We start from the raw sequence: 22,734 nt of genomic DNA on the forward strand, positions 1-22,734 counted from the left end.
GTGCGCAGTGGCCTTTGTCACATCGTGCAGCTGATGTGCTGAGTGAGTGCAGTGAGTTAATCCAGAACATTTAACCAGAAGTTTGTCCAGAACGCTGTATTTCATCTACCTCTATAAGTTAGTGGAGGATGAAGGGAAGGAGAGGGGAGAAAAGGGCAGATGTAGGCAGGGAGACTGGATCCATCCCATGGCCAAGTGATTAAGGAAGCCAAAGTCCTTTTGTTGCCAGTAACTGCTGCAGAGAGCAGCCCTTGGAGGAAGCATCTGAGTAACTCCAAGGAGAGAAGTTCTCAGAGTGCTGCCTGGAGCAGTGCACGGGGATAAATCCAGCCTGGGCATCCTGCTGCAGCGTGAGCTGCCTGCAGCACTCAGCTGGCTCATCTGCAGCATGGGAATGGAGGGACAAGGTCTGTTGGGGATGCGGAGGGCAGTGAGGGGTGGGTGCTGCTCTTGTATCCGTGAGTGCTGCAGGTACTGTGTTTGTCCATAGCGGTTTGTGCCACACTTCTAACAGTAGCTTGTAAGTGAGGTATTTGCACTGTTTCCTGGCTGTGATTTTTAACTGTCACTTTGTGCTTCCAATAAAATGTTCTGTATAACTGATCACCCGAGAGCCTTTTCTCTGCAATGTTGTACCTAATGTGGTGGAAGAGTTATCGGACAGGGGCAGGCAATGCTCTGTCCTTGTTCAGTCTGTCCAAAAGTGACCAGGGCCAGGTGATCCAGCTGGAGGAAATAAAATAGCTATAGAGCAACAAATGGTGAGATTTTAAGCCTGGGGAAGCAAATTAGAGTGAGAAACTTCCTGGTTATTTTCCAAATAAGTAAAAGCTCCTGTGAAAATGAAGTGCCTGGGTTTTATAGAGAGGAGATGGGGCTTTGTAGAGCAAAAGGTGGCTCAGCTCAAAAATGTGGAGCTTCCTTTAAAGAACAAGTAAGGTGGCTCCTGGTTTGGGTCTACTTTGTCTTACCCTGTAGTTTCTTGCAATAAACTAATGTGTTTTTTTCCTATTTGAAGCTGTGTGGAAGGCTGGAACATTGTCCATGTGTCAGTGTTGATTGCTAATTTTTTTATTTTTTTTTTTTACAGCAACAGCGTACAGTCTATAGGCTGACACTGGTGAAAGCTTGGAATGTGGATGAACTCAGAGCCTATGCTGACCTGGTATCCCTGGGTAAACCAGACTTCATTGAGGTCAAGGTGAGTTGCACATCAGTATTTTACCTTTTTCCTCCCTGTTTCCCACGTAAACAGTGTTAAAGTTTCCTCCTTCCAAAGGTTTCACTGATGTATAAGGAACATATCTCTTGCTTTTAACATCAGGCAGACAGGTTTCAAATGCCTCATACGTGTGTTCAGCGTAGTCTTCAGTGTTAAGCGAGAGCAGCTTTGTGGCAGCTGACATCAATTTCTGCCCAACAGAATCATAACCCTCTGGGCTTTTTTGTATTTCTCATGAAAGCAGGGGCAGATAAATAGTTTTAAACTTGTTTCTTTTATGTCAGCCAACATTTTAAGCAGAATGTTCTAGGACAAGCTGGTAGTTTGTGGCATTATTCTTCCCACTGTGGTCTCAAATTCTGCCGGGGGAAAGGCGATAATGTGTGACTTACTGATGTAGTATTCATCAGGCCGTGCAAAACAGGAGGAAATACTGTCCTCGGGACTGGAAGAGCAACTAACAGGAGCATGTGAGATACAGTAGGGCAGGAGGTGCTTTATCTTTGGATTAATCAATTTAGTATACAGAGAATGTAAAAAAAATAAATAAAAACAATAAAAATCACGATGTGTTCTGTAAGGAGTCATTATCAGCATTTTCTTCCAGCAGCTCCCCCTGCAGATCAGCACATCTACCTCAGGTCTGCATATTTGCAGTTCTATTACTTCTGCACTTTCCTTTCTTTTTCCTTTTTTCCTTTGTAAAACCTTTATTTACTGCTGCTTTGAAGAAAAAAGTTTGCTGCAATTTCCTTGTGAAACAAAACTAGAAGGGGTCTTACAAAAAGAATGGAGAAGAAATCCTTGCATGGATAATGATAGGACAAGGGGGGTGGTCTTAAGCTAAAAGAGGATAGATTTGATTAGTCATTAGGAAGAAATTCTTCACTCAGAGGGTGGTAAGGCACTGGCACAGGCTGCCCAGAGAAGTTATGGATGCCCCAGCCCTGGAAGTGCTAAAGGCCAGGCTGGATGGGGCTTTGGGCAACCTGATCTGGTGGGTAGCATCCTTGCCTATGACAGGAGGGTTGGAATTGGATGACCTTTAAGGTCCCTTCCAGCCCAAGACTTTCAGTTATTCTAAGATATTATCAGTATTGGGAGTTCTTTTTGTCTTTGAATGCGCTGCTGAAGTTGATAGCTCGGTACAAACTAAGATGTTGAGTATGGTGTGGGGTGGGGGGGGAACCTTCAGTTTTACAATGCATGTCAGGCTGTTTTATAAGTAAAGTCAAGCCTGGCAGAAGAGTTGCTCCTGTGGGACCCTTCCACCTTGCATCTCCTCCCTGTCTCCCTGCAGCCTGATGGTACAAGATCCTTCCTTGCAGCAGGGAGGAAGACAGATGAGTGCATGCCAAGTGTGGAGGGTGAGGCTGTACGTGCTACTTAGACTGCTCTGGCATGTAGAGACTTTAATTAGTAAAAATGAAACAGGTGTAAGTTAATCAATGTTTCTAAGTGCAGATTCCCCTGAGTGCTCTCCAGGGCAAACATCTGTCTCCTCCAAGGCTGCAGTTCCCTTTGCCTGGGGAGGGATTCAGCCTCACAGCTGTGGCTCTCAGCGCTCCCAGCAACTCCTCCCTAGCAAAATCATGGCCTGGACTGTTGGGGAAGTAGATTAGAAGCCCTCTGAGGTGGTCAGGGATTGACTCATGGTGCTTACCCAGCTGGGCGAGGCTCCTGCCCAAGCTGCTTCCATCAAAAACGTCTTTGAACTGGGCACTTCAGGGTGCTTCTCAGTTCTCAAGCAGCGATGACTTTACTCCAAGAAAAGGATGGATAGTGAGCACTTCACCCTGTTTGCAGAAGTATTAACTGAGGTAGAGAGGGGCTGCATGGCACTTCACAAAAGCCACGCAGCACGGTGGGGTAGCTGAGGCTTTGGCCTCACTCAGGAACCAGCCCCACATCAGGCTGCAGGGGGACTTGGGGGGTCACAGGACTAGGAAGGAAGGTGGGTGCTCGTGGTGCCTGCTGGCCATGAGTTGTTGTTGGGTGGATTTGGGAGTTTTTGTGCACTGATGTAAGTTAGCAGTCTTGTTGGGTTTTGTTTTTTTAAAAAAGTGCATGCTGTTTAATTCTACTTAATTAGATTAGCGAGCAGGACGCTTTGATCTAAATGGAACAGAACTACTGGAGCGAGTCCAAAGGAGGGTTACAGAGATGATCAGAGGACTGGAGCACCTGTCGTATGAGGACAGCCTGAGAGAACTGGGCCTGTTTAGCCTGGAAAAGAGGAGACTGAGGAGAGACTTCATCAATGTGTATAAATATCTGAGGGGAGGGTCTCAAGAGGATGGAGCCGGTCTCTTTTCAGTTGTGCCCAGGGACAGGGTGAGAGGCAATGGGCACAAACTGAAGCACAGGAGGTTCTGGCTCAATATGAGGGGGCACATCTGTACTGGGAGGGTGACAGAGCACTGGGACGGGCTGCCCAGAGAGGTTGTGCAGTCTCCTTCTCTGGAGATACTCAAAACCCACCTGGATGCCATCCTGCGCAAGGTGCTCTAGGTGACTCTGCTTGGCAGGGTGGTTGGACCAGGTGATCTTCAGAGGAACAAGGGATTTGCTTGTCACTAGGTTGTGTTTAAACAGACCTAAAAAGGCAAAAGGTGTGCTCCCAGATTTTCATGTGGGATGTTTTTGTGAGAGCCAGGTGTTCTTAAACAATTTGCCTTTTTTGTGCCTCATTGGAACATTGCTCCAAAAGGTGGGCATGTAGTGATCCGAAGAGGAAAAGTAGCTCATACTAAATGCAGGATTAGCCCAGCCAGTGGCCTTATTTGTTTCGCATGGTTTCACCTGCCAGTTCCTGCTGAACAGCCGTGTTCCTAAAGTGTGGAAGGTGTGGCTCTGTGTGGAGGCACAACAGCATTCTCTGGCTGCTGTGCATCTGTGACTTAGCAATGCAAGTGGGTCACTTGGCTTCTCACCTTGGGAGCGGAACCAATTTTTCCCTTTTTCTGAGCCAGAAGGGTCAAGCAGCCAGCTCCAGGGGGCTCGTGAACATCTAGTCGAGTAGCTGCAGGGAAGGAGGCTCCAGCCCAAGCCCCAGCTGGAGAGGCTGACAGGGACAGGGGTGTTCAGGGTGGCTTCCTCACTTTGCTGACCTCAGAAGTGTCCTCTGATCACCGGAGGTGGTGTCCCCGTTGCTGCTGGTGATGGTCATGTTGCTGCAGTGTCTGTCACCTGCTGTGGCACCCCTGTGTAACAGAATTTATAGGCTACCCTGCTTTGCTCTCAGTTGTACATTCTGGAGATAGCTTCTTTTTTAATGCTGGTTTGTGAAGCCTTTGTCCAGTGCCCTACGCACACAATCAGCACTCTCGCATGGCAGGGTCAGTGGGGCACACAGCCACTGTGGGGATTTCAGGGGTGTTGTGCAAACCTTTGAGCTGCCCTGATGATGAACAAGCTGGAATTAGGAGAAATTTCTTTACTGAAAGGGTTGCGTGGCATTGGAATAGGCTGCCCAGCAAAGCAGTTGAGTCACTGTCCTTGGAGATCTTTGAGAAACGTGTGGGTTTGGAATTTAGTAGCATGGTTTAGTGATGGACTTAGTTCTTGGTTAAAGGTTCAACTAGATGATCTTAGAGGTGTTCTCCAACCTGAATGATCCTGTGATTCCATGAGTTGAGGTTATTTCAATGCTTCTGCCCATGCACTGCAGGGTGAAGCAAAAGCTGGGGTCTGTGTCCCTCTGCTCTGGAATAAAAGGTGAGTAGGTGTAGGCAAAGGGCAGCAGCACAAAAGAGACTGCATTGCTAATTCAAGTGTAGCCCCAACGCCTAGGGAATTTGCAGTTGTGTAGGCAAAGCGTACGCAGGCTATGGCATAATCCCACGGTGGTCAGAGTGGTGCTTGGTCTGATAATGTATAAAGCTGGGAGTTCAATTCTGACCCAGAAGAATCCCGGCAGGGTTGAGGAGTGTTCAAACCTAGCGCTCGTTGCTGTTGTAGTTCCTGTTCATGGTCTCCTCTATGTATTGAACAAAAACTCTTGCTGGTGTGTAATTGTCCTTGTGTCCAGCTGTGGTATTTGTGGTGTTTACACTGCATTTGTGACATGGGTATTTTCTCCAAAAGACCGTTTTTTTGTTTTTTTGTTTGTTTTGATCAGAAGTAACTTCTTAACATTTCTTTGAGGATGAAACGCTAAAGAATTGGTTTGGCATGCGCTTGGGGCATGTTTTGTTTTGTTTTGTTTTGTTTTTTTTTCTTCCAAGACCCCAGTGAGATAGGTTAAGGCAAAGACCAGGTCATGGTTAAAGCAAATAAACAAAAAAAATATTACAAGATACTGCAAAGCATCTGCCAGAAAATGAGGCTCATCTCTGTGGGATTTCCTGGTTAAATACTTGAGATAAATGACGTTCATTTAAAATGAATGTAGCTAATCCCCTGTTGCTCCAGAGAGGCTCACAGGGTGGAGTGGGTAGAGATTTAGATTCTTGCAGAGCTTAATACTTGTTCTCATTTACATGAGTATCTTACAGCAGTGTAACTCTGTGGGACCCTGTTCTCTTATTTAAGCCAATAGAAATTAGTGTTGATTACTGGTGTGCAAAAACCCAAGCAAATGAAGAATCAGTCATGTGGTTATTAAATACACATCACTTTTATTTATTGCATTAGTAAACTTGAATGCCATAACATCTCTATCACAGTTATACTGGGTTGATTGCTAGATTTAATATCTAGGATGTGCAGCTCATCTTTTTGCAGTGGCAAGCATTACAAAACCCTCTTCTTGTTTTAAAAGCCAGAGCCTTCTGTTAACACACAGTATGTTGCCATTTATTTTTGTTCTTAAAGCAAAGGGGCAAAAGTGTTTAGAAGGGAAAAATGTAAGCAGGTCCTAAAGAATTCGTTCAATAGCCTACGAGCGGAGCATGCTGTGGGGTTGTGTTAGCGCAAGGCCAGCCAAGCACCCAAAACCCTTGCAGACCTTGACCCCTGCAGGCAGATCACGGAGCAGCTGGGTATGTTTGCACGTGTAATTGTGGTTGTGCCCAGGCACCCCCTCCGCGCTGCCAACAGATATAGGACTGGGTGCATACAAGTGTGCTTGTGAAGGGCTGATCCTTGCACACGTGGCTTTTGACTTCAGAGTTGTGTCCGTGATGGTGCGGGAGGTGCAGTTGCTCTGCTCGGAACTGGAGGTGAACCAGCCCTCCTCGGGGAGGCCATCTGAAGTGAAGCTGCATCTTGCAGCTCTCCAAATCAGCCTGAGCAGAGCCCTGCTGCTTCTCTGCAGCCTTTTTGTTTGAAAAAGGGAAAAATAATAATAAAGCCTGTTGGGTTTGTCCTCTGGTCAAGGGCTGTTTGTATCACGGAGCTTGGGCAAAGCAGGGGTGGGATTTGAGGCACTGCACAGAATTTCCTCAAGCCTTCCTCAAATTGATGTTCAGCTGCTTGAAAGCACTTGTCCTTGGTGGCTGTGCCATAGCTCTGGTTCCAGCACATCACCCAGCTCATGGTTCAGGGACCGACTCGTGTTCAGCAGAGTGAAGGACGAGGTTCTGCAGCTGCAGCTCCTGGTCAGTATCTGAGACTTTGCTATGAAATTAAAATGGCCAAGTCAATGTCTGAGGGGAAGGACCAGAGGGACATATCTGTCCCAGTCTGCTCAGTCTTGTCCTCTTAAACAGCAAAGACTAAGTGCTTAAAATAATGAGGAAAATGAGCTCTGCTTTAATGAGTTTTTAATTACATGCACCAATAAGCAATTGCCCCCACCTGTCAAAAAGCTACTCAGAGTCTTGGTGCCATTCCAGTTAGATGAGGAGAAGACAAAGTTAAAAAACCTGTCCCAGTGCCTGCTCTAAAACAAACCTAAGCGATGTGTAATTGCTTGAAGGGGGGAAAAACAAACAATAAAGACTTGCTGTTTGCACCAAGCAGCAAGCCAAGAGCATCTCTGCACTTTGCGTGGACCAGACAGAAGGCGTGGTAGGGGCCAAGGTGCCCACAGCCGGGCTGAGCAGCGCTGTGTGACCCCCCCAGGCGAGCTGAAGGTCGGTCGGGGCCACCCCAGGGACCGGCCGGTCGGGTACCCCAGTTGCCCTGGGTGGGAGCACGAGGCTGCACATGGCACAGGCAGCTTCTGGGTAGGTCCCGAGCTGCCTCTGCTGAAATCTCTGCCTTTAATTATTTACGTGTGGGTGACAGAGGCAGGGAGCCAGTTTGGTATTTCTGTTGATTCAGCTAAAAGTTACTAATACGTGGTGTGTCTGAGGAGTTCGGCTTGACAGGCGTTTCTTGCACTCTTGGAGCACCTATTAAGGCTTGATAACAAGCTTCATTGCAAACATAGGTGAATGATTACATCTGGAATCTTCAAGTGAAGCTGCCACATCGTGTCCTTGAAAAGTCAGTCTTTAGTCCAAGCCTGCATTTTGTTGCAAATGCATTTCTGAAACTGAGAAGGAATTTTTGCAGTCCTGCACTGGGCTTGGATGCAAAGGCAACCCTTGTGAACATCCAGGCTAAAGGAGGTAGCTGGCAGCTTTCAGCACGAGAAAAGGGATTAGCCTCCAAAACAAGTAGGAAGCACAACACATGGCAATGGCTTGTGGGGCTTTTAGCTATGACCAGATGAAGTTGTAGAATGTAAAGCCTCTTCAGCTCATGGCGACTGGCCATGTGTGACGGCCCAGCGCTGCTGTGCGTGTTTGTAACAGTGACGCGGGGAAATGCTTTCTGTCCTCTGCCTACTTGTTGCAGGGGAAGGGGGCTAGTACCGTTAGCCTATTGCAACTGGGGAAACTGGAGCATGATAGGAAGGATCACAGCAAAGCAAGTCGCTGTCAGGCTGAAGTCTCCCTCTTACCTCCCAGTCTGAGTCTTTCTAACTTCTCCTGCCTGCCTCTGTGCATGAGGAGTGGTGGCTGGGGGATTTAACAGTGAGCATTTCTCTTGCGAGATCTGTATCATTCACTTCTAAAAGCTGGAAGGAAAGTTCACATCCAGCCTTTCAGAGCTTAGCCTTTATGCGAGGAGTTCCTTTGACTTCAAGGGAGTTGCTGAAGATTTATGGGGTGCTGTGGCACAGATCTGCATGTAGCCATACATGTGGTGCATCCGGAGAACTCCTGATAAATATCGGGGTTATGCTGCCTAACTAACCATTTCCATTCCAGCTCTTCACATTTAACTGACACAAAAAAAACAATGTCCTTTGTTAAATCAACTTGAAAGTGACTATTAAAAACAAAAACCAACCGACAAGGCCGAATCCATTCCAGTGAGGAGCAGACATGCACGAGAGCTTGTGTATATAATTTGGACAATGCTGATGCTCAGATCATAAGCATTTTTATTGCAGGGTGTGTGATCTATCAGCATGTCATCTGAGGTTTTTTATATTTGTCTTGGGGCAGGACTGCCCCAGTTTTGGAGTGGTGGCTGTGTGGCTCAGCAGGTCAGGAGCACTTGGCCAACGCTCTGTTCTTCTGTCAATTCACCAAAGCCTCAATTGAACAAATGTACAATTTGTGGGCTCGGAGCTCAGAAAATTCTCTTGTTCAGTAATTAAGTTGGGAAGCCTGGACTTTATCTGAGGTAAGAAACAAAGTGCTGTCATATTTACTTCCCTTCCTTCATAGTCCCATGGATTAAAATGACTGGTAGCTGATGAGATCTCCGGCAAGGAGCCAGATCGCAATGAAACAAATGTGCCGAGCAGCAGGCGACGTGAGCTTCTCATGTTTCTCACTCTCCACAGCAGTAATCATCTCGGCACAACGTGTTGCTTAAATACAGTTGTGCATGCTCGGCTCTGTTACAGCAGCACATAAATCCCGAGTGCGCTCGCTGAGGGTGCTCTGGATTCCCACCAGCATAACCAAGAACATCCGAGTTGCTTTTCAAAAGGTTTTCTTTCAAGGTATTTGCCCAAAGCTGTGTGGCATGATTAGGATGCTAAAGCATCCGTATTAAAGACTAATTAAGAGGCAGCATCATTGATGTTTCTACTGCGGGGAATTTTCTATAAGCACTAGGGTGTACAATAGAACAGTTTCCTTTTTAATACTTGATGTCTTAATAACTGTCTTCATGTATTACTGAAAAATATAACATGACCGCCCTAATCAACTGTTCACATTTTTTAAGCGGTATCAGCACTCTTAATTAACTCAAGTTTTAAGAAGTTGGAGAAGTTGAAAGCTGATGTCCTTTCATTCGGTGTGCTGCTAAGCTGATTTTCATTGATTTGTGCATGTGAATTAATCAGCCATCCGAGCACTTAGTTATTCCATTTGCCTCTGTGCTTTCTTTGCTTGTAAATGATATCTTTGAAGTTTATTAAAAGAATGAGTCATGTTGTAGCTCGCTAAGAATTTTCCCCCTCATAGTCATCCATTTTTCATGCTGCTCAAATCATAATCTGTATAATGAACAAGGGAAAATATTGCTATATGGAGCTGTGTCTGTACCGCCGAACTTTGGAGATGCATATCTTAGTTGCTTGGCTGGCTGCTCTAATAAGAACGCTTACAGTCTTTTTCAGACTTTCATAGCTGGGCTTAAAAATATTAATGTACTTCCCTGTTTAGTGTTCCCCTGACTCATGTGCTGTTGTGCACAGTCAACCTGTTTGTGCTCCAGCTCTGAGTTACGGCGTGCAGCTCAAATATTGTTTGCCTGGGCAGAATAATAGAGGAGGGTCATCATAAATTTAACAGCGAGAAAGTAATTGCTTCCAAAACTTGTACAGTTTCTAATTAGCATGAGTATGTTTCTTTGTAACACCCCCCTTTAAGCATCTGCCTTACAGTGTGGTTCACCTTGCTTTAATTTCAGGTGTTTGCCAAAGACCTGTTTATTGCTGGATGTGACATTTTTGGCTTTAATGTAGCTGAACTGGGAGCAGGGCATGCGATGGCAGCTGGGAGCAGGTGCCATAAAGATGGTGGGGATGCAGGTGCCAGGTAGGAGAAGTGTTCTTCAGATGAAAAACATGACAGTGCATGTTTTAAATGCCCATGTTTGATGTTTTTTTGTGCTTGGAATAAAATAGCAGAAGTGTTGAGTTCAGGGGACTCAGGCTTTTGTCTGGAAGAAAAGCCAAGCTTCCTACGTGAGTTTGCCCTTCTGAGTGCCAGTGAGTTTGCGACCTTTGTTGTGGTATGACAGGTTAAACTGCTTCAATACACTTGTAACTAGTTTTATCTGGAAAGTCAGAAATAAACAACAAAACGCTTCAGAAAGCTTCATACTGCTGAGCTAATTTATGAAAACTTTAACGCAATGATGGAGCAAGACTTAAGTGAAATTGAGGTCACTGCTAAGACTGATCACTTGAACCTCCTCAGTTACTGATTTGTATCTCCAAATTAAAATAACAAATCTCCAAGTTATAAGCTTAGAAGTGGCTTTGTCTCCTCTGGACTAGGAGAACCTGTGGAGCTGCCCTGGGCTGCAGGGCACGAGTACTGCTGCAGAAAACCAGACCTTCCGGGTCACTGTGAGCAAAGCAGGGAGGAAAGCATCTTCTGAACAATGCCACTTCATTCAGTAACTAGTTCTGAGGATACTTCAGGAAAACAGCTTTTCTGATTGCTTTGTGGAAGACTTGTACTCTTCATGTGCACACCGGTGAGCTGCAGAGCTTTGCAGACCAGTTTGCAGTGGGAAGCTGCTGTCCGTGCTCTGCACAGTCAATGCTTGTAGCCCTTGTCATATCAGCCCACAAGTGCTGGGTATTTCCCACCCCATGGAAAAGGGTTCCAGCACTGCACGACCTTTATTTCTGCGAAGTCAGTGGTGCTGTGGCATCCAGGATTGGCAGGGGCTGTGGTGGGTGCAGGTGGTGCTGCTGTTTGTGCGGGCAGGGTCAGGGGAAATCTGCAATCAGCACCCCTCAGTTTTATGAAAATCCCTCCACTTCTTGCATACACTTGTTCTGGGGCAGTTGCTTCGGCTCTCAGCATTTCACAAAGCAACATGAACTTCTCCCTGAGTGGTAGGATTATAGAAATTATAAATTGTTCCAATGGCCTTTGGCCAGAAAATCACAAGCTGCTTTTTAATGTGGTCAAATAAATTCTGCTCGTAAGTAAACAGTAAGAATTTCTCTACAGCATCAACTTAGGCATTTTGATCCGCCCTCTGTGTGTGCAGGAGACAGTCAGAGATGGGCTGTTTTCCAGGCAGGTCCCAGTATTTTCTGAATTAATTGAAGCAAAAGATTGCAGGAGTAGCATGAATTGGAGGGAGCTTTTATAAATGCTGTTATGTTTTTGGGTGTCTATTCATGTTTTCAGCCTTGAGTACTCCGTGTTTACTGGCTCTTTACACCGGCTGACCCCAAGGCATGTAACTAATGGCTCTACACCGCTCGCTTAGCTCCAAACCTCCTGCTCACCCTGGGAGCATCCACCTTCATTTTGTGTCCCTGTGCCCTTCCTCCAGGGATGTATTTGGGCCGATTTATGGTGCCAGAACCAGCCAACCCTCGCAGTCTGCTCTGGGTCTGGGGCAGCCTTTAAGCTGCAAGTTTAGTGCTGGGCAGTGAATGCAAGATGAAGAGCAGCACCTCTGTCTAGGCTTTACAGTTTTACAGTGTTTTGCTGTTTTCTGTGGAAGACAGAGCAGTGATACTTCAGGGGAGGGAAGCAGACCAGAGTCAAAGCAGGCTGAATTGGGAAGGTGAGGTTTTGGCAGGGCACCAATGCCAAGGTGCTGACCAGGGCTCCTGTCCTTTTTCCCATAGTTTCCCACACGTCCCTGTGCAATTCTTTCACTTCCAGGTGTAGATGCTCATCCGTCCTTCCCAGGGGTGTTCATCTGCTGGCTTTATTGAGGGGTTGTTAGGTGCTTGGCTGCTGCTGAAAAACAGCTCAGGTGAGCAGAAGGGCAGAAGCAGAACTTTTTTTTTTTTTTTGGGGAAATCTGGGTTTTGCCCTGGGGAGGATGCTTTCATCCCTGTGGAATCACTTCTGGTTTAGCGAATGCAAAGTGTTAAATGGCAGTGGACCATACAAATTCTGCAGCTTTAAAGCCCAGTTCTGTCCTGCTTTGAACTTAATTAGCACTTGTCTTCAGAAAATCTCCAGGTTCACAGGAATCCTCCACTTTGTTCAAATTTTGTACCTTTTAATTTTTAGACATTTCTTTAGGGTCTCAATTGCACCCTTTGTGCATGCACAGACTAGAAGGATAATTTGTATACTTGTGGATTTTTTTCTTCCTGTTTCTTTTGAAAGAAAGGTATTTTAATGCTGTTTCCCTGGGTTCAAGCTGCTCCTGCCCTGCCAGCACCTACATCTATTCCTTTCTCCTAATGAGCCATGTCTCTGCTAATACTGGCTCTGCTGCTCCATAGGACTCTGCCCACCCAGCCCATGGGTGCACAGCTGCATAATGATTTGCAAATGTCTCTCTTACACAAATTCAGGGAGGATCCTGTTGTTTCTGTAGACTGCCCAATAGTCGGGAAGAACCTTGAGATCTCAAGTTCAAAACAATTGAGTAAAGAGCACTGAGCATCTTGCTTGAAATGTGCAGTCCATTGCAGCTACAGAAGCACGTATCCACACAGCCCAGGCTACGGTTCCCTGGGTCTCCTTGCATGGGCACCACGGGAAGGCAGCAAGTAGGCTTTTTGTGTTGATCTGGGGCAGTTACAGCAATTACCTATGGCTAAAATAGACTTTTAACTGTCTTGTAATTAGTTTGAACAGCCGGAAGATGGAGGGGCTTGGAGAGAACTGTTTTTACAATGAGTTAGGAAGAGATTTGTACAAATAGTAGGGGGTGGGGGCAGAAATTGCAGCCTTGGCTCAGGAGGGGGAGTCGTTACCTCTGCAGAACACAGGGCCCCTCTGGAAACACCGTGCTGCAACTTCATAGAGTCATTAAGGTTGGAAAAGACCTCCAGGATCATCTGGTCCAAGCATCCCCCTACCACCAACGTCACCCGCTAAACCATATCCCCAAGCACCACGTCCAGCCTTTCCTTGAACACCCCCATGGACGGTGATTCCACCACCTCCCTGGGCAACCTGTCCCAATGTCTGACTGCTCTTTCTGAGAAGAAATGTCTCCTAATTTCCAACCTAAACCTCCCCTCACACAACTTGAGGCTGTTCCCTCTTGTCCTATCACTAGTTATCTGCGAGAATAGGCCGACCCCAAGCTCCCCACAGCTTCCTTTCAGGCAGTTGCAGAGAGCCGTAAGATCTGTCCTGAGCCTCCTCTTCTCCAGACTTGTTGCATTAGTCATTTGTGAGACTATTCTAGGTACATCATGCTTCAAAGCAAAGTGACCTTCTCAGACATCCCTCAGGAGCACAAGCTCTATCTGTTTGGGTGCTTTGAACTGTTTTCGCAGGCTAATGCCTGACCTGTGTGTCACTGCTGGGGAAGCCTGAGCAGACAGCGGTTACCAAAGCACCGAGGGACAGGTCTACTTGAGGCTATCCCCAAATCCAAATTCTTTTCCGTAAGATGCAGCATGAAGGGGGGTAAAATGGACCTGACCTTGAAGGGTTGAGCTGACAGTGATTGTTTCTGTGTTTCTTCTCAGGGGGTGACGTACTGCGGAGAAAGCTCAGCCAGCAGCCTCACCATGGCCAACGTCCCCTGGCACGAAGAGGTGGTGCGCTTCGTCCAGGAGCTGGTCGAACTCATCCCAGACTACGAAATCGCCTGTGAGCACGAACACTCGAACTGTCTGCTGATAGCTCACAAGAAGGTGAGACTCTTCTGTGCCAAGCTGTGAGATCAGGCACCATGCCTTGGCCTTGGAAGTGATGTGCAATTGCCTTATTCGAGCAGATTTTCTTTCTGGAGCTAGCTGAATACTTCTGGAGGGAAAAATGCCTAGTATGTACCGCAGGGAGTTAATGAAGCCACTGCAGGTTTCAGTTGTCATGATAACTCAGAGCACTTCCATAGCGTTACACAGCATGAAATATCTAATGGGTCCGGGAAGAGCTCATTGCAATTATTTCTTGTGCTTCATCACTCGCTGCTTTGTGTTTTGAGAGAGGCAAAGGCAAATCTAGTTGAGGTGGGTCAGCTGTTTTTGTCTCATTGCCTTATTTTTCTTTGTGATGGTCTTCATTGGTATATGCAGCTCTTTAGGGAACTTACGCTTCACACAAGGTTAGGGTTGTGTTTTGCCTCCTCTGGATCCTGGCAATGCCTTCCAAAGCTCTAGATGTCCATGTTCACTTCAACCAAAGCTGGAATAACGTATTTTGCTTATTCTGGAGCTATAATTCTGTCAAAGTTCAAATTGATATGTAGATGTTAAATACCGTCTGCGTGCTTTTTTGAACTGGACCTGCCTTTCTGCAAAATCATTCACCAGAACACAACAGGCACATTTGTGTTCTCTGTCCTGACGATGGAGAAGAGGATGCAGAGCTGCCTTCTGATGCCACCCAGTGTCCCTTATGCTACTGGGGCACTTTGCAGGCCAGGTGTGTCTCAGCAGCCTTTGAGTGCGTATGTAAAATGTTGTGTTAGAAACTCGGGTTCCTTCATGAATACCATCAACACAATTTGAAATACAAATGAAGTGCCAAAAAATATTTTTTAAAGGATGCAGGTTATGAGAAATATCAAGTACAACTTGCCTTTCTGAGCTCCAGCAAAGCTTAATAGAAAGATGATAGGAAATGTATAATGTGCTAGCAATGCAACTGGTGGAGCAACTACTTACTATGCTACTAGTGATGGTTTTGCTCTTTGCTTGTGTTTGCTGAAGCCACATACCACTTGCTTGGATGGAGACCTGGTTTTAGTCAGTGTTGTATGGCTTTACGTGCAAGAAAATTCTGGCCATGCTATGCTACACACAGGGAGTAACTGGTTAAAATCGCCACTTGCAGAAGGTCTGAAATATTTTGAATTGGTGTTTGGAAATAATTAGAATCTCATCGTCGAAAACTTTTGTGCAGTTGCAAAACTTTGTTGCTTTCCTCGTTTTGCTGTTTTATGGGAATAGATGTAAAAGGAGCAGAAAAAAATGTGATACCTGGCACTATTTTTTTTTTGTTTCAACTCATGATAAAGTTGCTTTATTTACAGTCTCAGTCTTGGTTGTTGCCACTGGCAACAGTGCCTGAACAAATCCTTGAATGCAAAAAATCCTTTTCTAAGGTGAAAGGCTCAGGGAAAGAAAGGAAACAGATTGCCACCTAAGTTATTGATGCATAATTTAAGTAACACTGTTAGTAACGAGAATAGATTGATACCAGCCCAGGAGGAATTCAACAGCTGCTTTGCTTTCCAAAACCATTAGGAGAGGGCGTCTTTTGGAAACAATCTATACTTGGTACTAAAACAACTAATAAAAAAAATATATTTCTATTACATTTAATTCAGAATTTCAGGCTCCAGTGGAGAATAAAATTTGTCAGTGTATATTATTTGGAGAAAATCTGTACTCTGGGAACAATCAAACTGTAGTGAGTAATTGCAAAATCAAAGGTATCTTTAGAAAGTTAAGGAGTTGCAGGAAGTAGGTAATAAAAATAATTTTAAAATGTGATTTTGTTCTTTGGGCTCTGCTAGGTTTGAGTTTTGAGGTTTTGAAACAATATGTATACTAATAATTTTAAACCCTAGTATTGAAGTGCCAGCATGTACTAAAGAGTCTGGACACGTCAGAAGTAATGCACCTTGATTATAGCCTCTGCTCCTTGATTTAAGAAGAGTCATTGATAGGCACTTGCTCACTTGATGAATAATAGTTTAGGACTTGAGCTCTGAAGTATTTTAAGGCCAGAGATTTAGGTAGAAAAGGGTTTTTTAGGTAGAGGAAGCTGCAGTTTGTCTAGTGGTATTTTCTTGTTTTGGGAAATCAAGAGGAGGTTATACATGTAGAAGCTGTTGCATTTTAGGGGTACTTCAGTGTCTCAAAAATCTGCTGTTAGTCTTTGAAGTCTCTTCCCTCACACATAGGCATGCACACACTTCTTTTTTTTTTTTAATTCCACTGACCAGAAGTACAGTCATGGTGTCTGTGCCTCTTTCTACAACTAAAAATAAGAGGCTGGTGAAAGCCTTCAGGCCTCAGTGAAGCTGGGGAAGTGAGAGGACTGCTGCTTACCTCAGGGAGCTCCGGACCTGGCAGCTCCGTGCTGTGCAATAGGAGCTGCAAAGGTTGCATGAGCTTAAAGCCTTAGTGCGAAGTGTTTGCTTTCCAGTTGCCCTTCACAGAGCCCTAAAAAAAATGCAGGGAGCACCTGTACTGCCCTCATAGGGAGCTGAGGATCCACTGGCTGCAGGCATTGCCACGCTTTGAGGTCAGCTGGGTACCAGTATGAGCCCCCTGGAGCCAGAGGGCAGCTGGGCTTGGGTGCAGGGTCTGTCTGGATCCAGGCTCCCAAGGCTGTGGGATTCCTCAGAGCCATCTTTTCTGTGTGCCCCAGCACGCTGACCTCGAGCCTGCTGCGTCTGCTTTGGTTCTTCAGCAGTGGTGCTAAATCCTTCAGTAATTGTTTCGCTTTGTACCAAATTCTATAAATGCCACAGTACAAAAACCTAATTTGTTAGTGCTTTTGAACTAATTGGATATCGAGACAGCAGCGACTTCATAATACAACCATTAATATGTATAACCTTTTCCAGAGTGAGACCTCCAGCAGCTGGCTTCCCTGCACTGTAACAATAAATGTCTCCTTGAGACAACCACGAGTGCCTAAGGAGAGAGAATGTGCTCCAGTTGCCTTGCAGCAAATATTTTTTTGAATGAAAGCTAGCATTTCAATAATTTCTCAAATGAAACCCTCTGCCCCACTTCGATGAATTTGCTTTATGCATGTGTTTACCACCCGCTCCGTTGTATCAAAACGCTTGCCTGCCAATTACCTCCCCTTAGGGTTGTTTAAATATCTGACTCGCTTTTGCAAGGGGGAGTTGGTTTCCAGCCATGTTTTCCCAGTTGCTTTCCAGACCTGAGTTTCTTGTTAGCACAGTCTGCATCCTGTGCTGCTGCTCGGTCTGGTCCTTAGCAGGTCTGTGTGTGTGTGTGAGCATCCCTGCCTCCCCTGTGGTGCTGGGATTGTTTTCCATGTCAGTGGATTTCCATGTTGTTTCCTTAGCATAAGGAACACTTTTTTTTGCCTGAGAGGAGGTGTCTGTTAACAGGGTGAGGTGAATGGTCAGCAAGCTCAGAGAAGTTGCTGTTGGCATCCTCTTTTGCCCAAATAAACAGATTTGCCTGGCATCTGCAATCAGATTCAGGTCTGTACCCTGGATGCAAGGTCCTCTAGGGCTGCTTGGTCCAGATGCAGCAATTTTACCACAGACTTCCCTCATCTCACCAGTGGAGTATTTTCTTTCCCTGGTGCTGCTGGCTGGCACAGCAGGGTCGCAGCAGGCACAGCGTGCCCACTGGCACCGAGCAGCTGCAGCACAAGCCAAAGCAGCCACTTTTGGGAAGGTATCTGCAGCCACTCGATGGGGAAGATTTTGCTTTCGTTCCTCTTGGAGGCCCTGCAGGAGGGTATTGCCTGAGCTACCCCGTGCTGGTGGAGGTGAGGTGTCCTTCCATAGAGGGTATGGGTGGGCTGATAAGGGAGACATGCTTTCAAAGGAAGGACTCTCCTCGCTGTCCTCTCCTGGGAGAGCTGGGGAGAAGACTTCCCATAGCCAAGATATAGTGCTGAGGGTGCACAGTGTGCCACCACAGCAGATATCATGGGTAGCTGCAGTTGAAATAAGCTGGGGGGAGATGGCAGCCTGGTCTGTGGTGCTCGTTGCTCTCCGTCAACCAAGAGATCTTCCCACCACAGATGAAATCAGACTTCTCTTTGTTCCCACCGGGCTTTCCAGCATCACCCATATCTGTCCTATGGGGCTCTGGTGGGACACAAGGACTTCACATGCACCCTGGCTGTGCTTGTAGGAGGCTTGAGAGTTTGGATGAAGGACAGTGAAGTTGCTCCATGCTGAGCATTTCATCTATATTTAGGGAGGAGAAGGAAGCACTTAACTACCAGCTGCAGATTGACTAACAAGGGTTATATTACAGAAAAATAGTCCATCACATCCATTTCCTTCCTGCCTTGCAAATCATTTGGAGAGCATGAGCTGTCCCTGTGATCCTGCATCCCAGATCCAGAACTTGGACCCTGTCCTTCTCTTGCTACCTCAGCTGTTATATCAGCATTACCCCATGGCTGTGACTGGTGCAGTACATGGGGAAAAGGGACTTGGCTTGCTGCTTCATGTCAGAAGGTCATGAAAGATGCCACATCCCTGCGCTGGGGCTCCTCCCTGTCTCAGGACAAAGTGTCTTAGTAGCCAAAGTACAGCCTGATTGCAGGTGTGAGCATGAGGTCTTATGGGTTTTAAGTTGCTTTTTTTTCCCCTCCGTCTCCTTCGAAGTAGGAAGGTGGCTCTGCTGTGCTTGATCTGGTAGTTATTAAAAGAAGATCAGTTATGCTAAGGTAATCAATTTTTCATCCATCGGAATTAAAACTGTCTGGATGGAGCCCTGGTTTAATTGGCAGATGAGTTGTTCATCTCTGCAGCAGGTACAGATTAAAAAAAAATCTGCAATAATGAATCTTTTCTTTAGAGTAATTAATTCATACAAGATTAGATTTAATAAATAGAAGCTGACGAGTGGCAGAGGAACGATCCCACAAGCATCAGGCACTGCAGTACTGGCCCAGCAGCACAAGGCCAGGTCGCTTTAGCCTTGGTTTGGTATTGCCTTTTTGTTTCGCTGCTCTCAGGAAACATGATAGCAAACCCCATTTCCAGGCACTGTAGTTGCCAGCTCTGAGAGGTGTTTCATCTACTTCAGCATGGCTGTTTGCAAAGAATGGGTTGGTTATAACCTTCTGTTCCACACGTTTGTTACTTAACTAGTTTAATCTTTACTTCTTCCATGCAAAGCCTGAGGTTACAATTGATAAATAAAAATAAAAGGTTTTTAACTTTAACAAGCTGTGTGACCCTGTTAAGATTAATTTATCTACAATATTTCTTCTTTTTTTCCCTGAATGACTCCAGCTCAGCCACTTTCACTGTTGAATAAAGGGAGCCTTAAATAATTGTGAGTCTTAATTAGATGAGAAACTGTGTGTAATAATACAATGAATTATTTGTTTGACTTTAAGGAGTACTGTCAGAGTACTTTGTACTGACAGGTGCCAAAAAGTCACTGCAGTTGCATAGTGCAAGTTTTCTCTCTCATTATATGTGGTCTAATTAATACTACCTTGTGTGCAGGAGTTGTTTACTGAAATGATTGGTGGCATCAGTTTTAAAGTAAGATGCTTGGGACTGAGACCTTCAGAGTCATTTTCCAGCTGCCTTCCTCATGTCAGGCATTTTTCTGGGCATAGACCTGGAGAGCAGCAATACAAAGCCAGTAGCTGAAAGCAACCTTATTGCAGATCCGAAGCGGTAAATAATTCCTGAGCAGCACATTTCACGTGGCATTACCTCGCACTCAGACATCTATTTCAGGCCCCAGAGTTCTTAAACATTTCAAAACCGTGCAACCTTGAGAAGTAAAATGGAGTTGGAAGATGGGATTGTATTTCTCACAAAGGGAATCATAGAGGTGAGGCGGGCTTGCAAAGCCAGCTATGGTGGCAGCAGGAGGAACGGACCCATCTCAGCCTCGCGTGCTGCCTCTGGGGCTGCAATGTTTAAATTCCTTCTGACTGTAAGATCCCAGCTGCACCGTCTAGACAGCTCACGACTTCTGTCCATTATAGAAAATCCAGATGTGCGCCTACCCCACCAAATCTGGTTCACAGACAGGTTCTCTGCAAGGCTGGTGCTGTTTCTTTAGGTCTGATGTGCTGCAACACACCTGGAGTCTGGAACAGGCCCCAGATCTCTGGTGGCAATGCAAATGCAAGAGGAAAATAGGTGATGGGTGTTAACTTCTGCACTGCTGTACAGCTGCTTGTAGGCAGATTTATTTTTGTATTCTGAGTCAGATATCATTGCAGATCAATGAAATTTGCAGTGTGTTGATGCTCCTGAGTTGTTCCAGCTGCTGCCAGGGGAGCTAAGGAGAGGAGTGTTTCTGCTATGCACTTCTGTCTCAAAATGCTCTTAATGTAAACCGTCTAGTGTGAAGCAGGTGGTCTTCAGTGACCCCATGGGCTGTGGGCTCACCTGGTCTGAAGTGCAGTCTGCAGTGCTGGCAGGAAGCTGAGCAGGTACTCGAAAACACACAGGAATACTTTTAAGTTTCAAGAATGTATGGAATTTAAAAACAAAACGAAAAACTACCAAAAGTGCCAAAGTGCAAAGCCCCATTCATTCCCTTTCCCCAGAACAATATTTTTTCCTTATTAGTGAAAGAATATATTTAGACTCAGCAAAGAAAGCATTTCAAGGGAAGGTGCTGACAAACGGACTGAGGATACCCGATTGCTTTTCCAAAGATAAGCTTTCTTCTCAAAGAATGTAAATAGAGGGTAGCAGTGTTGGGTTTTAATCTCTGTGCTTTAAAATGCTCAGACAGTGCAGGGAGCGCAATGCTGCAGGCTCTGAACGCATTACTTCCCTTAAAAACAAACAAAAAAAAAAAGATGTGTTTTTTGGAAAGCACAGCCCTTCCGAAACCCTGCCTGCGGCACCGAAGCACCCTGCAGCACTGGGTCGCTAGAGCCATCAGCAAAAGCTTTGCCCTGGCGACACAGAGCCCCTGTGTAAGCTGTCAGCTTGTGTCGCTCGGCAGGCTTTTGAGAGAAGGCGGAGGAAGACCTAATCGCTTCTGAATGTGTAAGAGCAGAGCCAGCAGCTGGGTTTGATTTGGTTTTTGGGATAGGACATAAAAGTGCAGGCAAGGGAAGGGAAGCATCCGTGCTGCTGGCCTTACAAAAGCTCAGCTGCCGAGACTTGCTCTTGCAAAATGCTCTGTAATGTCTCATGCCCCGTGCAAACCAAGTAAGTGTTGACTAAAGCATTGGCCAAAACCCTTTTTTCAGAATGTTGGGGATTGCAATTAGAAAAACTGTTAGGGGATTGGCGTGACCTCCCTGCACATCCAGACTGCTCCCTGCTGTCCAGTGCCGTGTCCATGCTGCTGAACGTGCCCCGTTTTCCCTCCTTGCTACTGACTGATTTTTGCGTGGTTTTTAAGACTGCATATAAAGCTGCTGTATTTAACTGGTAAATACTGCAAGTACCTGGGGAAGACTTCATTTGCTGGACTACTAAACCTGTGCATTTATCCACACGTTCATGAGTCATTGAAGAAGAGCTGGTTGTGAGCCCCCAAGCCCTGTTTTCTCCCTCTGCCCTGCATCAGCCTCACGGGACGCAATGTGCCGAGGCTGCCTTGTGGTCCTGTGGGCTGTGCTGTGGTTTGTCCTGTTCTGCCCGAGCTATGTCGTCCTGTCCGGGAAATGCACGCTTTTCTGCAGAGACCAGCAGTCAGCAGGCAAAGAGGAGCGTTCTCCTTCCAGCGTGTTTTCCTCTGAGGAGAATATAGCATTATCCTTGTTAGGGCAAACTAATTGGGTTTTGGCTGACTTCCATTTTTCAGCATTGGCATTTCATGTGTCACCATTTCTGCCTTTCTTCTATATTTTATCCCTTCGTATAAACCCCGTGTTTATTTCTTGGCAATTATGCGCGACTGGGCCAATGTAGTAAATTGTACTACTATATCGTCCTCAGTACATGCATAAATTTTTATCCTCCAAAATTGTTTATGCAAATAGGTTGATAAGAAGAGAAATATGTAGTGTGGTTCTTCTCCTTCGTGTATGTTGATGGGTTTCTGCAGCAAGCAGCTCTTCTCCATATAGACTAAACAGCTCTAAACATACTGCAAAAGCTGATTTAAAGAAATTTCCCATTCGTATCCACGCTGCCGCAGCTCTGCCCCATGCACAGGGCCTTGGTGTCGTGCTACAAAATAACTTTGAACCAAAAACCTGCGGAGCTGTAAGCAGTTGTGTCGCAGGGGCAGGGAGGTGATGCTCAGGGTGGTCGGAGCCACCTGATCCTTCAGCTCTGAATGTGTGCTTCCAGGTTCCTCCTGACTCAAGGGCCATTATGAGTTCCTTATGGTGCTCCTTGCACGAGCTGTAGGTTCTGCAGAAATAGGGTTTGCAGAGCTGGGCACCAGTACAGCTTCTGACCGGAGCAAGCAGGGGTGGGAGCCTGGGGACCCAGGGACGAGAACTCCCGGGGGGAAGCTGAGCGCTGGCCCCGGCATCACCTCGCTGTTGAGCAAAGCCCTTGGGAGGTGCTGAGTTTGCCTTTCCAGACAGCACAGCCTGGCCTCAGAGCCACTGAAGGAGCTTTATTGCTCTTTTTTTAAGATGCTAACTTGAAAACAAGGGGAAGGTTTCAGCCATTCGTCTTTTGCCGATGTATTTATCGCCTTAAAAGACTTAACCAGGTAGTGAAAAATTTGATAAAACATCCAACTGCATTACTTTGAAATAACACTGATGTCTATCATTGGTTCGCCTGTTGTATGGATGTTGTGAAACTGTTCCAAGTCTTAAATCTTCCATTATCTGTGAAATAATCATAAAATTGTTAAAACTTCATCTGTAAATCCT

At 45.9% G+C, this 22,734-nt stretch overlaps 1 protein-coding gene across 3 annotated transcripts in view; it reads left to right on the forward strand.

The window, feature by feature from the left end:
- Positions 1-22,734, forward strand: part of TYW1B (tRNA-yW synthesizing protein 1 homolog B) — a 107,212-nt gene that overhangs the window by 78,855 nt on the left and 5,623 nt on the right. For all 3 annotated transcript variants that reach the window (XM_082776612.1, XM_082776613.1, XM_082776614.1), the window contains 2 exons: positions 1,091-1,201; positions 13,755-13,922. In XM_082776612.1, the coding sequence (XP_082632738.1) occupies positions 1,091-1,201; positions 13,755-13,922 (279 nt within the window). The remainder of the gene's footprint in view (positions 1-1,090; positions 1,202-13,754; positions 13,923-22,734) is intronic.

Source organism: Aythya marila, assembly GCF_965140915.1.
Source record: "Aythya marila genome assembly, chromosome: 20".
In the NCBI taxonomy this organism is placed as follows: Eukaryota; Metazoa; Chordata; class Aves; order Anseriformes; family Anatidae; genus Aythya; species Aythya marila.